The sequence below is a fragment of the Haliotis rubra genome, unplaced genomic scaffold (assembly GCF_003918875.1).
Source record: "Haliotis rubra isolate DU_JTF1 unplaced genomic scaffold, ASM391887v1 Scf130, whole genome shotgun sequence".
NCBI classification, from domain to species: domain Eukaryota; kingdom Metazoa; phylum Mollusca; class Gastropoda; order Lepetellida; family Haliotidae; genus Haliotis; species Haliotis rubra.
In genome coordinates, this window is record NW_025765226.1 from 1,517,700 (window position 1) to 1,533,861 (window position 16,162).

At 37.4% G+C, this 16,162-nt stretch overlaps 1 protein-coding gene across 1 annotated transcript in view; it reads right to left on the bottom strand.

Moving 5' to 3' along the window:
- Positions 1-16,162, bottom strand: part of LOC124267284 (pleckstrin homology domain-containing family A member 1-like) — an 81,866-nt gene that overhangs the window by 10,996 nt on the left and 54,708 nt on the right. The window contains 9 exon segments of the mRNA XM_046702200.1: positions 8,418-8,492; positions 9,602-9,668; positions 9,670-9,683; positions 10,204-10,267; positions 11,102-11,163; positions 11,995-12,063; positions 12,395-12,580; positions 13,306-13,425; positions 14,565-14,662. Coding sequence (XP_046558156.1) covers positions 8,418-8,492; positions 9,602-9,668; positions 9,670-9,683; positions 10,204-10,267; positions 11,102-11,163; positions 11,995-12,063; positions 12,395-12,580; positions 13,306-13,425; positions 14,565-14,662 — 755 coding nt within the window.

The window sequence follows — 16,162 nt, forward strand, 5'->3', positions numbered from 1 at the left end:
ATCAGTCATATGTAACTTGTTTGCTACAAAATTATGCTATTATATACTTATATACAAAAACATACTCCTCCCAATTAAAATCAATCTCTTGTCGAACAAGAAAAAAAAATCGTTTGCTAAACTACAATTTAACTTTAACTGTCATTGGAGACTGAGAAGGACAGGTGATTTTCAACATAAATTATTTAAGAGAAAGAAATGTTAATTTTCAGTGACCTGTACATACAGATCAAACAATACTGTATGTATCATCTGATGTTTTCGACCAACATCAAAATGTTGGGAGAATAGAAGCCTGGTACAAATATGCTTGGGTTTTGATGATGTGTCAGGAAAATAGCACCTTGGTCTCATCAGGATGTAACAACAGCCAGTCTTTGCATAGCATTACCAGTCAGACAATGACAATTGGGAAATTCAGATAAACGTTTATCAGATTCGTCCCTATACAGGACATCCTCATTTATGAAAAGTGTTATATTTCAACATTACAAATATCCTTGACACATTTGCCAGCATAGCTTCCTCTTCAAGCTGATTCAAACGAATGTGATAAGAATGACTATTACAGAGAATTGTAATGATTTTCAAGATTAAAACATGACACTTCTTTGTAATGTGTACAACACTTGTAATGTAATGATTTCCTTCCCTAATGCTACTGAAAACATTGTATCCAGCTTACAGCTCAGTCAGTCATCAAAACCTGTACATTATATTTATCAAGTTTTTATTCATATGAGCCCGATAGTTCCGTTGAATCTTTTGATTGGTTGTTGATTTCAGCTCCCATGTTTGAGGTAATCAGTATCAGTGATAAGATAGAAAGTGAACTGGGTCTGATGCCTCCTTGAACGGTGAATGAGTGAGTTTAGTTTGACGCCGCTTTTAGCAATATTCCATCAATATCATGGCGGGGACACCAGAAATGGGCTTCACACAATGTGCCCATGTGGGGAATCGAACCCGGGGTCTTCAGCATGACAAGTGAACGCTTTAACCACTAGGCTACCCCACCGCCCCTCCTTCAACAGTATTCCGGTCATATCACAGTTATTGCCTGTTATCTTACCTCACACATAAATGTCGTTTCCTGATTGGCTGGGTGCTCTTCTATTATTTTCAGTGTACCCCGCTTACAAGTAAGGGAATGCCGAACTGTGGGAATTCATTTGGTACTTCGTGTTAGTAATTCTGTATCTCAAATAAATGAGTCACTTATGATGTACGGAAATTACCAATATATTGTCACAGCTCTAATAAACTCTCGCCTGTATTATTACATTGAATCAATTTGATTGGTTGTTGAGAGAGTCTGTGTTAGCGACACAAGAGATGAAGATGCTGACATCCCTGTTGAAAGGAAGCTATGGTGCAACTGTGTGAGGATATTATTCGAAATGAATGGATATATATTACACTAAATAGTGGACGATGCATGACGTCTCATAAATACAAGCCATAAATGCCCAAGGCTCTTCACATGCTTGACACACTGTAGTTCTACTACAGCAGGTCTGTTTGATGGTGGACAAGGCCCTATGTGAGCCTGGTACCCGTTTCACAAACCGATCGTAACACTACGGTAATCGTAACTCCCATACTTCCACACAGACTTACGCCTGTTGTGGCGCTACGATTACTTTGTGGAACAGGCCACAGGTCATGGATGTCAGCCCATGTGAATCCCACAGGAGCAAATTATGAGTTAATGCCACTTTGAAAAATATTCAGTTTTACATGGTAAACGATTTCCTGTGTGGTTTGGATTGTTGTTTGTTGTTTAATGCCACGCTCTGCAATATTCCAGCTATATGGCGGTTGTCTGTAATAATCGAGTTTGGATCAGACAATCCAGTGATCAAAGCATCAGCATCCATCTACATAACTGGGATATGATGAAATGTGTAAACCAGGTCAGTGAATCTGACCACCCAATCCCCTTAGTCGCCTCTTACAGTTTAATGAATGAGGAAATCCCAAAATGATGCAAGTCTTAGACAGTTACCACTTTGGCGAAACCCACAAGCATTGTATGCTGGAAACAAAATCAAAACAACTAGGATTCAAAACCATTATCAAAGGTTTCTATCAAAGGTTTCTTGTCATATTCACGGGGCATAAGTCTCCACAGTGAATTGTGGCACCTTAGATAGTATGGTATCAGTGTGTACCTGAAACCTACCAATCATGAGCTAACACACCATGATTATAATAAGTTGGATTTGATACCAGCACCATGGGAACTTTGCATCCAAGGGACACAACTCCGCACAAATAATTTTGAAGACCACAAACCACTGAACCATCCATGATTAATGATGAAACATTCACAGTTTATAATATGTGTAAAAACATCAAGTACATGCAAAAGTAGTCATGTTAATGCATACCGCTAATAAACCATGGACACATATTGCAAACTAATAAAACAAATGTACTGCTAGTAAAACAGTAGATGAATGTAACATTGTCAAAGTGGTTGTAGTATAAAAATAGATAAACATCAATACAAAAAGATAAGGATGAAGCCAGACCACATATTTCCTTATTTTAGGTACAAACAATTTCACTATCTCTGAAAAGACAATATTTAAGACATACTGCCGAGGCATATTATTGAAGTTATGGTTTCACATGATATCTACAGATCTGTCAGGGATTTATCTAGATTTATTAAGAGAATCAAGATTTATCAAGATTGATCAAAATTTGACCTGAGTCTATCACAAACACAGGTAAAAGTTCCCCAATGTTCTCATTTCCTAGAAAAAACCCAGCAATAGTTTTCTATCAACAGTGTGTCAAAAATGAAATAAAGAATTTTTCCTTTTTTCACATGACAATATTTTTGCAAAAAGATTGACACAGATTTCTTTATTTTCCTCACCTTGTTATACAAATGTTTCTTTGTTTCCGAACAAGAAATGTAATTGGTCTGGCCTCAGTATCAACATAAACAACATCACATTGAAGGTGGGACAATATGTGGACTTCAAAGTCTGTAAAGTCGGGACCAGTTCAACATGTTTCAAATAATATCATATTTGTTTCCTTGCATCTCGTGTTCCAGCTGTATAAGAATCTCTAAAAAATGACCTTTGTTACGAACAATCATTCAAATAATGTTTTGATTTATTTTGTTTTTTATTGCCAGCATGTTTTTTACTTGTTGCAACATTTCTATGGTATAAACGTAATAATAAATCGGAAACTGCACTAATCTCGAGTAGAGATGGTCCGATTGATCCTTCAAATATGGTCCCACCTAGGTTAGTATGGAATGTTTCAGTACATGTCCAGAGTTAGTACATAGAATGAATGATGTGCACACATACCTCACGATACAGGGTTAACATAAAATGACAAAATATTATGCAAGAGCATCAGTCGAGTGCATGAAATAAAACAGTGGTCTTGTACATCAACCAACACCAGTACACCAGAAGATTTAACCAGCATATGATATATTTCAGATTACACTTTCACAATATCCCCATCCCAATCTCTTCACCACTACACTTAAACACTGAAACCATCCACACATAGTGGTACACTAGGCTTAAACATACTAACATATTTTAATTTTTTGGTAGTGGTAAACTAGGCTTAAACATACTAACATATTTTAATTTTTGGGTAAGTGGTAAACTAGGCTTAAACATACTAACATATTTTAATTTTTGGGTAAGCGGTAAACTAGGCTTAAACATTAACTAACATATTTTCATTTTTTGGTCAGTGACTGAACTACTATAAGATCTAAAGATGAACATAATTACGTTCTGGGGCAAGCTATTGAGAACTGTAATTTATGCAACAAAGTAGTTGTTAGAATGTGTTCTCTAACTTTATTTTAGCATTATTCACTACAGTTTAAAGTAATAAATGTTTTTATTTATGATGAAGCTACATGTATATGGAGGTTTGAAGGTATGTGTTTACAAGTGTGAGAGGGGTTTTCAGTATTCGACAAGGAAGGAAAGCCAGCCATGATGACAAGTAGTGTTGGGAATTGGTTAAAATCTCATAATTGATGACTGGTTAATTACTACTGATCAATCATCGACAATAATTGGTTAGCATCAGTTATCAAATTTTCCTGGTTATGTTTGTTAATGCACCAAAACTGAAGAAAAAACATGTGGTTCTTTCAGTATTTTTGCAAATTGCACACAATGCATTTGCAAATTTTACATCTATAAAGGATGACTAGTATATTAGGGACATTACTTTCCTGGACTCTCTAAGATAAATTCAGTCATGACTTGGATCGATCTTGTAGTGATTATGAAATGTAACAGACAAAACCAATCTTGTGAAAAATATTGTCAATGCAAACAAGTGTTTCAAAATTGTTTGTGTTCGATTTTGAGAAAACATGATCGATTGCTTGGTCATTTAGTTATTGCGACCAATCATCGATTATTTTAATTAACTGGACCACCACTAATCACAAGATGTCTTGTTTCTGTGTGAGTCAGACTTAATGCCACTTCCAGGGAGCAAGATATAATGCCACTTTTAGCAATATTCCACCAATACGATGGTATGAGGACAGTCAAAATGGGCTCTCACAGATTGAAAAAGTGCTTAATTTGTGTGCCGTGGCACGATGAATGTTTAGATGGCACAGATGAAACATTTTCAATGTGCCCTGGTGGCACAACAAAAATTACATGCTCACCATGATAAGAGTCCTCACTCATTTAATGGAAAATGTGATAAATTTGACCAATTCAAATGATTCAAAACCTATTTTCGAACCCCATCAACCTGTTTATTGGTGGCACTCTATATCTCACAGAGTAACATGGCCATTTTGAATGCCAATGGGCATAACAGGAAATTCTGGGAAATCAAACACAGGTCTTTGCCGAGATAAGCAAAAGCTTTCACCAGTAGGCTACCCCCAATCAGTGAGGAAAGCCTGAAGTGAGACAGGACACTCAACCTAGAATATATTTCAGAGCAAATATTATCCCGTTCCAACCTTCCTGATACGGGAAAGGGAAGCAACTCTGTACAGCAAAATGAAGTGTCTCAAACAACCGTGTCCCCCTTGTGTATCACCTACATGTGTATATGCATGCGTCGACTATTGCATATGTTGGTGCAATATAAATTATATACTCCTTGCTTTCAGTGAGTTTAGTTTTACGCCGCACTCAGCAATATTCCAGCTACATGTAAATAATCGAGTGTGGAATAGATAATCCAGTGATCAACAGCATGAGCATCAATCTGCGCAACTGGGATACGATGGCATGTATCAACCAAGTCAGTGAGCCTGACCACCCGATCCCGCTAGTCGCTTTTTACGACAAGCATGGGTTACTGAAGATCAATATTCTAACCCGGACCTTTACGGGTCCTTTGACTTTGACACAATGGTGTTTGACAGTGTGACACAATTATGTCAGTGCACAAATTTACATGATTATATGAGAGAAACAATAAATATCTGGTACAGTACATCCATCAGGAGTGTTCGGACATCAATTTCCATTGGGAAATGACCATGAGGTGGAACATTATACTTATGATACTGTCCTCAGTGTATTAATCAACATCCTAACATTTAACTCCTGCAGTGATCTGCTTGATAAGGATCTTTACTGCTTTTCAATGGATGACAAATTCTTGATGTCATGTTTTGGTATAGTTTCTTTTGCTGTTGTCAAGCAAGAATGAAAACGAGATGAGACTCTATACTGAAACATCGCATCACAATATAATAACTAAACTGTTATCCATGAAATATCTTACCAACTTCTAAATTAATCTTACATGTTGCTTTTCCAAAGAAGAATAAGATTAGTCTAATTTTACCGAAAAGCAAAGAGTGAGTGAGTGAGTATGGTTTTATGCCGCTTTTAGCATTATTCCAGCAATATCACGGCGGGGGACACCAGAAATGGACTCCACACATTGTGCCCATGTGGGAATCGAACCCGGGCCTTAGGCATGACGAGCGAACGCTTTACCCACTAGGCTACCCCACTGCCCCATTAAAGCAAAGAGGAAACCCTGAAAAGGATAAAATGTCAACTTACTTCATATTCACGAAAGTTACTCTGTCTTAGCCTCCCTAGCTTTTTATACTGTCAAAACAGATTTCATATGGTAGTTAGGCCAGAGATACAATAAAATATTCTTTAAAAATCATATAAAAATAATTTATGAATGTTGCTAGATTCACCTATTACTGATTTCGGTAACATATAAAAAAAAAATTCATTTCACATATTATTAGCAATTAGTCAGATTTCAGATATTAAAAAACGGATGCATTCCCAGTGTTAATTTCTTATCCTGTTGAATCTCTTTCCACTTCACTGGACGTAATATGATCACATAAAGACATCCCTCATAAAACTGTATGAGGAAAAATCATGGACTGTTCGTTGCATTTATAAAATATGGCCCGTATGTAGGTCACTTCGTGAGACCTTAGTACTTCTGTTGACAAGCAACGTTTCATAAATTTTCTAGTGGTCTCATGGTTGTCAGTTGACAGTAAAGAACCGATAATCCTTGCAGGAATAACAAATTTGCAATCTAACCATCACCAAACAGTTGTGACAGCCAAGCAGACTTGGTCCGCTCTAGTAAAGTCATATTTGGAGGTCGCACAGTTTGGAACCAGAACTGGTTTTTTAATATACTCTTCTCACAGGAAATCTGGTACCGGAAGTAAGCTGGGCCCCCATCTCACATGTCGCAAGTTGGTGTGCGCAAAGGGAGCCAGGAACCAGATTAGTACCGCAAGTAGCCCCCCGCGAGACATGCCCTATAGCTTGGATTAGAGTGTAGATGTTGCATTGTTGGTGGGAAGAAATAGGAAGACTACATTAAGTGGGGATTACCCTCCACACAAATATTTGTAACAAAAGCTCTTGTATGTAATGTCATTTCAGTTTGAGTTTAAGAAAACAAATTGATAATTTTTTAATTAAAAATTTGGTGCTGATGCATACTGATGAGTTTGCTGGACCTTAAAATGGAACTTCTATTTTTGAGTTTGTTTGTGAATTGCTTTGCTCGAGGTTTATTTGACTTTTGGAATAGCCATACTATAGCACAATGCTTTATCAAAGTATCAGAAAATATGGCCAGTATCTGGTATAATGCAAGTAACCCCTGATTGCTGTTTGTATTTTATGTCACAGTTAACAACATTACAGTATATATACTTCTCTTCAAAGGTTTAGACTCACTTAAAACACTCACTATATGTTACGTAATTATTATATATATATATATATATATATATGTTACATCGAAGATTGATTTCTCCACTTACTTGGGGGAACCAACTGCAAACTTTATGCAGATGAATTGCACGAGGATCATGCATCAAAAAGCTGAAAAGCATGTGCAAATATCATGCATGTGAACATCTGCATTTTAGTGTAAACTTTTGTTAAGAATTCGCTAATTTTCACTGGTATTTATCATTTACTGAACTCATGACAATAATCTTTTCAACGTTACGAATTTGTTTTACAATACATCATTTCATGTGTAAACAGTACCTTTAAACAGTATGAAATGTTTTGCAAAATTTAGCTTAGAACAGTTGCAAGAAGTAAGTGGCTACATTTACACTAGTGAGTCTAAACTTTTGATGAGAAGTATATCACATACAAGTCACATAGTCTGATCATTATTAATTAATTAATTTATTTATTTTTATTTATTTATTATTTATATATTATTCATTCGATCATTCATTTATTTATTTACTGATGCAGAAACTATAAGACATGCAAAACCTTAAATGGGCCCCTCTACAACTACCAGCACATACATTAACAATGGGGAACATCTAGCCTAGGAGGATCTAAATGGGCTTAAAGCATGCTTCTTTCCTTCACAATTTCCATGGTTTTTTCCAATCATATGAATATTATTAAAACAGTAGAACAAGTTTTTAAATACAAACAACCCTTCTTACTCTAATGAAATATATATGCACTTTTAATGTTTAACATCTTTTAGCATCTTTGTATGGAAATACACATGTATATGATACATGTATAATTAATATCTCATGTAGTGATATACATGCATTAATTAACACTAACTTAGTCCTTTGACAAAACATCCACCTTCTGTATCTATCACATACCTGCTTATGAATTATACAAGATGAAATATACAAAAAATGACATTTCAAGTTTTGATACAATCCCCATACAACATATGGTACAAGATCCCCATACAATACATGATACAATGGTTCATACATGTGAGTCACACCAGAACGAGAGCATGCGGTAGTAACAACAATGGCTCATCTCCAGTCTTGTGGGTTAAATTGTCAAATGCAAAACAAGATTGGTGCATGAAACTAGTCGTCAGTCCATCAACACAAATCGACATCCAAGGCATGCAATGTTGTTGTCTCATACCCACACTTCCTTGGGGTAAGTCTTGCCACAGATGTCATCTTCAAGTGTTTGGTGAGTTTCTGTATCTTGCATAGACTGAAAAGGAAATATGAATTATATTAATAAGAAGAAGTAAGTGAGTGAGTTGAGTTTTACACTTCTCTTAGCAATATTAAAGCAACATCACGATAGCAGAAATGGGCCTCTCACGTTGTACCCATGTAGGGAATCGAACCCGGGTCTTTGGCGTGAAGAGCGGTCACTTTAACCACTTCCCCACTGCTGCTCTCATACATAAGAGTGAGTGAGTGAGTTTAGTTTTACGCCGCTTTTAGCAATATTCCAGCAATATCACGGTGGGGGATACCACAAATGGGCTTCACACATCGTACCCATGTTGGGAATCGAACCCGGGTCTTCGGCGTGATATGCGGTCTGTTTAACCACAAGGCTTCCCCACCACCACACTCATACAGAAGATATGGCAAGATACAAATATGTTTTCCTGCAAGTATAATTGAAAGAACAGTGCTTGAAGTTCTTTACTCTGTATCTGAACAATATCCTTGCTCAAAGTCTGTACTGAGTGTTGAGCCCATGGTTCTATCCTATATATAGGCAAGTCTAGATAAGTGGACAGTACGGATGCCACTCTGTTAGAGGGACAATGAGTCCTCTTTATTCATATTTTTTACAAATAATCATTTAAATATTAATTATTGCCTTAGAGACTTGTGCAAGTCTACCTGAACCAGGGTAATATGAGTGAGTGAGTGAGTGAGTGAGTTTAGTTTTACGCCGCACTCAGCAATATTCCAGCTATACGGCGGTGGTCTGTAAATAATCGAGTCTGAACCAGACAATCCAATGATCAAAAGCATGAGCATCGATCTGCACTAATTGGGAACCTATGACATGTGTCAACCATATCAGTGAGATTGACAACCCGATCCCATTAGTCGCCTCTCATGACAAGCATGGGTTACTGAAGGCGAATATGCTAACCCGGAAGATCAAGGGTTCCAGGGTAATATGGGATATTTTAAGTCACATAACTTGTTAAACATAACTGAGATTGTTTTTAGCCACACATTACTTAAACCTCACATATGCGCAAAAGTATTACAGTTATGACATCATGTCATAAAGTGTCAATGCAAAGTGACGGTTTGGTGATGGTGTTTTCAACTCAGTTCTGGTGTCACCTTTCGTTCCTCCATCTTTCGACTCCGAAGCAGCGAGCGAATGGCATCAATCCAGCTGAGCATTTCGTCAGGGTGTATCACACTGTAGAACATAGGAGAACTCAGACTTTACGATAAACAGACAACATTTAAAATTACCATTGTCTCTGAAAACAATGTCAAAGCTTTACCGTAGATAACATTGTGAAGTTTCATGCAAATAAACCTGAAAATCGTAACATGTTGGAAAATGTTTGAATACCATTAAATAGAGAAAAAAACATCAAAATTAACTGCAATTATAACCCCAGTTGAAACCATGAGCAACAATCTACACGTAATCAACAAGATCGCCCATTGTGGTCAACGAATCCTCACTAGCCACAGTTAATCCAACCATAGGTGACCTTTTCCACATGGAACCCACAGACTGACTGACTGACTGAGTTTGGTTTTACGCCGCTTTTAGCAATATTCCAGCAACATCACGGCGGGGACACCAGAAATGGGCTTCACACATTGTACCCATGTGGGGAATTGAACCCACAGGTCTTCGCGGATCTTAACCCTACAAGGGCAGTTGGGAAATATCAGTGACATGACTGACATTGAAAGATACTTACTTGTATATAAAATATTCGTTTTGATGTCATGAGTTCAAATAAATTATCCCTGTTTACATGAGCACTGAAACAAGAGAGAGAACAGTTGTACATCAGACCAAACAGATAATTCTATCACTTACAGATAACAGTTATATTTTCATTGCAAGAGAGGTGTTGTAAGGGATGAAAGCAAGCATGACAACATTCCTGCAAGGGAGATAACTCCTGAGAGCTTAACATCCCTGGAATCTTGTGTTCAAAGTACACCCCAAAATATGTTTAGGTCAATTGTCTGTTTTGAGTAAATATATGCACATTTAGCTTTTGTGTATGGGAAGATTACCTACAATTTGTACATGTTAATTGCTTCAATGATATGTTTGATATCATCCATAAGAAATACTTTTGTTCATTTGATAACAGTGACAGGGTGATTTGGGTAAAACACTGACTTGAATACAGATACATCACTGAATATTAGTATATTGGGGGAAAGCTGAACTCTTGGCAGGCCCAAACCATACCACTTGCACTGACAAATTTATCATCAAAATTGGGAGAATCTTGGATTTGAGCATAGAACTGGAGCTCTATCTTGCTACTTGGCCTTTTGAGAACAGTACTGGGTGAGTTTAATTTTACGCCGCACTCAGCAATATTCCAGCTATATGGCGGCGGTCTGTAAATAATGGAGCCTGGACCAGATAATCCAGAGATCAACAGCATGAGCATCAATCTACGCAAATGGGCTATGATGACATGTGTCAACCAAGTCAGCAAGCCTGACCACCCAATTCGGCTAGTCGCCTCTTACGACAAGCATGGGTTGCTGAAGACCAATCCTAACCCGGATCTTTACGGGTCTTTTTAGAACAGAATTCCCTGAAGTTAACGGCTTCTCTGTGATCTGGCTTACCCTGATGATTGTCTGGCTTCTAAAATTTCAGACACTGGAATTGTACGAATTGGGCTTTTGTCCTGAAAACAGAAACATCACATGTACAAAACAAGAAAACTGTATCACAAGTATATCATACAAATATCATGAAACATTTTTATATACCGAACACATTTAACGAAAATGGTCCGGTTTCCAACTCTATAGTGTAAACATATTGATGCACCATCTGAAGGAAGTACTTGGTACATGTAGGGTTTAAAGGCAAGAGCCTTATGAAGTGACTAATGTAGACTAATGCTTAGCCTATGAATATATATAATTTTGATAGTAACACATAAACCCATTTAAATTGAAAAGGAGCCCCAGTGAGATGGGAAATCCTGAATCTGAAGAAATCTAGACTTGCTTCATTTTGGGCTTTAGCACTGCAGATAGGGCTAGGCAGTAGGGAAAATAATGTAGTTCAGGGACAGTGAGACTATGAATCATGCTGCTTTCGTCGCTGCATCACGAAACATACACATGGCTGAAGCATATGAAGTGACCAACAGGCCATTGGCGGATCTAATGGGAAAATATTTAGTAACAGGACATAGCTTTCTTATAGCAACAAGTTAAAATAAATATCTTTGGAAGATGACAGCACAGAGAAACATGTATCTACATCCTGGTGACCTGAAAACAAAATAATACCATTGGCCACACCAACAAGTGGTTAATATTATAACACTGGAATTAATTGTTTCTATTTCTCAGTCTGGTAATATGACATATTTATTCATAGCCAAAACAATATTCACATAAATTATATTGAGATATGATGATCTTGACAGTGTAACTGTACATTGTGACTAAGATTTTCTCACATCCAGATATAATTACTTCGTGTTGGTTAGTGAATTCCTCACCTGTTCAGTCCGGTAATAGCTAAATCCATTTTCATGGAGAAGGAAAAAACGCCTTTTCCAACTTTTTCTCTGGAACAAGAAATTTGTCAATTCATGCATTTCACTTTTGTAAAAACTTCAACTGCAGCTGAATATTTTTCAAAGAAAATGATCATTTGATTTCTGAAGGTCTAAAAAGGCCACAATGTTTTGACTGAACAAACTGGTGATATATATGTGTGAAAATAAGCATTGAATTATAACCATAGAATGACATGTCAGCCAAAACACAACAATGAGTTAAAATTATATTTTTTTCTCCCCTTTTTTTCATCAAAATTCTACATGTGAAAAGAATATACAATAATGGGTAAAACCATGGGTCTTAAATACGTAGACAGATTCAGATGAAGATACTCACCACTGCCCCCTGCTTGACTCCGTACCCGGCCTTCAGCGATGAGCTTCCCCTCGAGGAAGTTGTCCGAGGGGCATCGCTGATGGTGCGACACAGGGAGTTGGAGGGGGAGACACGTCCGGAGGAGGATGACCGACTCGTGGACTCCTCATCCTCACTACTGCTCTCACCGGACACATCCTCGCCAGTCTGGGGAACAAACATCACCGTGGAGACAGTCGTACACACCAAAGAGCAAAACCCAATGATTAGATAAGTAATTTGGGTTAGAACTGGTGTTCAGCAACCCATGACTGTCGTAAGACCGACTAACAGGATCGGGAGGGTCAGGCTCGCTGACTTGGTTGACACATGTCATTGTATCCCAATTGCGTAAATCGATGCTCATGCTGTTGATCATTGGATTGTCTGGTCCAGACTTGATTATTTACAGACCGCAATCATATAGCTGGAATATTGCTGAGTGCAGCGTTTAAACAGACAAAACAAACAAAAGTAACTGTCGTTAATCCATTCAGTAGTATTTCAAAAGAGAAGGCAGTTCCTTGTCAACAATTTTAGCATTTTGATTTGTCCATAGACTAATATCAGAGATTGTGGATCAGATGTCAATATGGAAAGTCAAGTGACACACATTACATAGTGCCTGCACGTCAATATAAGTACACAATCCTACATGTGACTGAGTGAGTGAGTGAGTTAAGTTTTAAGGCACTTCAGCAATATTCCAGCACTATCACAGCTAGGGATACCAGAAATGGGCTTCACACATTGTACATTGTGGGGAATCATCCACAGGCCTTCATCATGACAAACCCACTGCTCCCATATTTCTACAAGTAATACATGAAACAACATGTCAATGGCCGGGCGATGAAACATACAAGGGAGACAACTCCTGTAGCTTTACTGACCTGCACTGGCATCTTACACACCACACCGCCAGCAATCTCGGTCACATAGGACTTCTGACTGAGGTCACGCGCCTGCCATTCTGTTGTACGTAGGTGCTTGACTGCATCGTCCTGAGGTACCTGCAGGTCAGCATGTGATCTCATCACTCAGTGAACACTAGTGAAACACAGGTCAACACTATACAATCAGCCATTGATTCTTATCTGACTTTCATCCTTAAAACTGCTTAATATTTAAGAGTGAGTGAGTATGGTTTTACACCACTTTTAGCAATATTCTAGCAATATCACGGCAGGGGACACCAGAAATGGGCTTCACACATTATACCCATATTGGGAATCGAACCTGGGTCTTCGGCCTGATGAGCAAACACTTTAACCACTAGGCTACCTCACCGCCCCTTAATCTTAAGTTAATGAACATGAAAAGTCTGTGCAGTTAGTTTTTTTCGAGATTTAATTAACTTTAATCAGGATCATTTGTCGCCCTAAGATATTTTAAGTCATCTGTTTCAATGGCCGATAAACAAAATGTAATATTTTGACAAACACCTATATATTATTTTCTCCAGCAGACAACTAAATTTCAATATTTGTCCATGTTGAAAAAAAGGTTCTCTACCACTGTGTGAAATGCCTAAAAATGAGCATTAAGATGTGTTTATCTATCTCATCCTTATTACAAAAGTCAAACATATGTAGACTGTACACCTTTAATAAAACTACTTTTGATAAAAGCAATCATAACTAACATCTTGACAAAAAATAAAACATTTTGTATGCACAAAACTGCAAGATAAACTTGAGAGAAATGCATGAGAGAAATGCATTATTACTTGTGTCAAACTCAAGTACTTCCTACATACACCAGCCAGTAAAGAAACAAGAAAAAAGAAGAAAGAAAACAAACCAGCAATATGAATTCGACAATTTGTTTTAAAAGACAAAACACATGTATGCTCACTACTGCAACACACAATGTTTTTTCAGAAGAAACCAGAGACAGATTCTTTTCATGGCTTCAAGCAAACCAATATTTTTTCACATTCCAGCTAAGGCATTATTTTTGTATCTTCTAGTACAATTACACATTTGAAAAACTCCAACCATCCCAATTATCCAACCATCATCATTCCTAATCTGGTTCCACCCACACTCGTCAGTTTATCCTCTACATCTTCAACTAGTAACAGCAACTTGTTCCGACTACACAAACTACACATTTAACTGAGGTTTTACGGTATGTTGAGTTAGGTTACCGTGATCTTGCTGGCGTTGTTGAGGGCCTCTATCCATTCTGTTTTGTCGTTTTCATCTTCGGCCTCCATAAAGTAGCGCCGCCCAGCCACATTGATGACTGAAATATGAAATTTGTAGTTTCTAGAATCTGACAAATCAACTGAAATCTGTCTCATTCTGTGAATATCAGATCCTGCATAACTCGTTGAAATGGAATGTCAGAGAGATTCATCTAGCAATAAACACCGTGCCATGAAAAGTGAAAGAGGGTGTGTAGACATTAGAAAACTTAATGCCTAACATATTTTTTACACAATTTACGTTTCAAGCAACCTCAAAATTTGAAAATAGTTGGAGAAAATATATTTAGTAGAGAAATGTTTTGCTCTGACTCGAAAAATTGTTTTCATGATGAAAATAAACTAGCCTTGAGTGCATTTTCTACTACCTAAAGCAGGCACACATAACAAACTTTATACTCTGGAACCCAGTTTTAACCCATTAAAAGCTATTATTTAACATGTTTAAAGACTGAAAACCAGCAAAACAGACGCCATCCCTTATCGATCCAAATAAAATTTCAAGCCACTAAAGCGTTTGAAACATATTTATTCCCCTATTTGACCTATCAACCAAAGTTTTCAATAAACTATAAACAAAAACCAGAAAAGTCTGGCCGAGCCCAGCAGGGTGGGACAACATGACCTCCAAAGCTGTGACTCAGTCGAAGTCCTGTGAGTGATCAAAATTATGCAAATAACAAATCTAACATGTCATCAATAACATTTTAAATTCTAATTTTAGTCCAACACATTGTAAACAACAAACCAGTCCCAATTCTTTTTGTTTTGCATGTTTTCATATTTGTCATTCTCTCCAAGCATACTCTGATGTTATAACAGCAAGTGAGAGTATAGTTTTATGCTGCTTTTAGCAATATTAAAGCAATATGACAGCGGGGGACACCAGAAATGAGCTTCACAAATTACACCCATGTGGGGAATTGAACCTGGTCTTTGGTGTGACAAGTGAACACTCTAACCACTATGCTACCCCTATATTTCAAAACATGAACCAGACCATGTAAGTAATATTCTGTACTAACAGGCTAGCAGGTGCAGGTATAGATTTCGGGGCTTGTCTGTGAATTTGTTAAACCTATCCCTCAGTCACTCTCATTTTGTTCATCATAATATGTGTGAAAAAATAACCATTTTCAGTATTCAGCATGTGTTCGGTACAAGAGAAATGTGAATTAACCTTCTCAATGGTTCGTGGGAGTTTCCTTAACCTTTAACCACAACATAAATGCTTCAACTACAATGTTCATCAACATAAATAAATACTTCCCCAGATTTACTGACTCTCAAACATTCTGTGCAAGAAGTTAATTCCGCCATGATATAGTTTAATCAAACAATCTGGGCCTGGAGGCCTTTTTGTTGTGCTTGATGATGACCTCTAAAGTGAAAGGGTTAATTAAAAATAAGTTTCACCATATTGCCCCGATACAGCACAGACCTGTCACAGGTCTAACAATACCCCCTTGAAGTTGACAAGAACACGAACACAATGACATATGTTATAACATTTCTAATTTGCAAAAAGTTGTTGACAT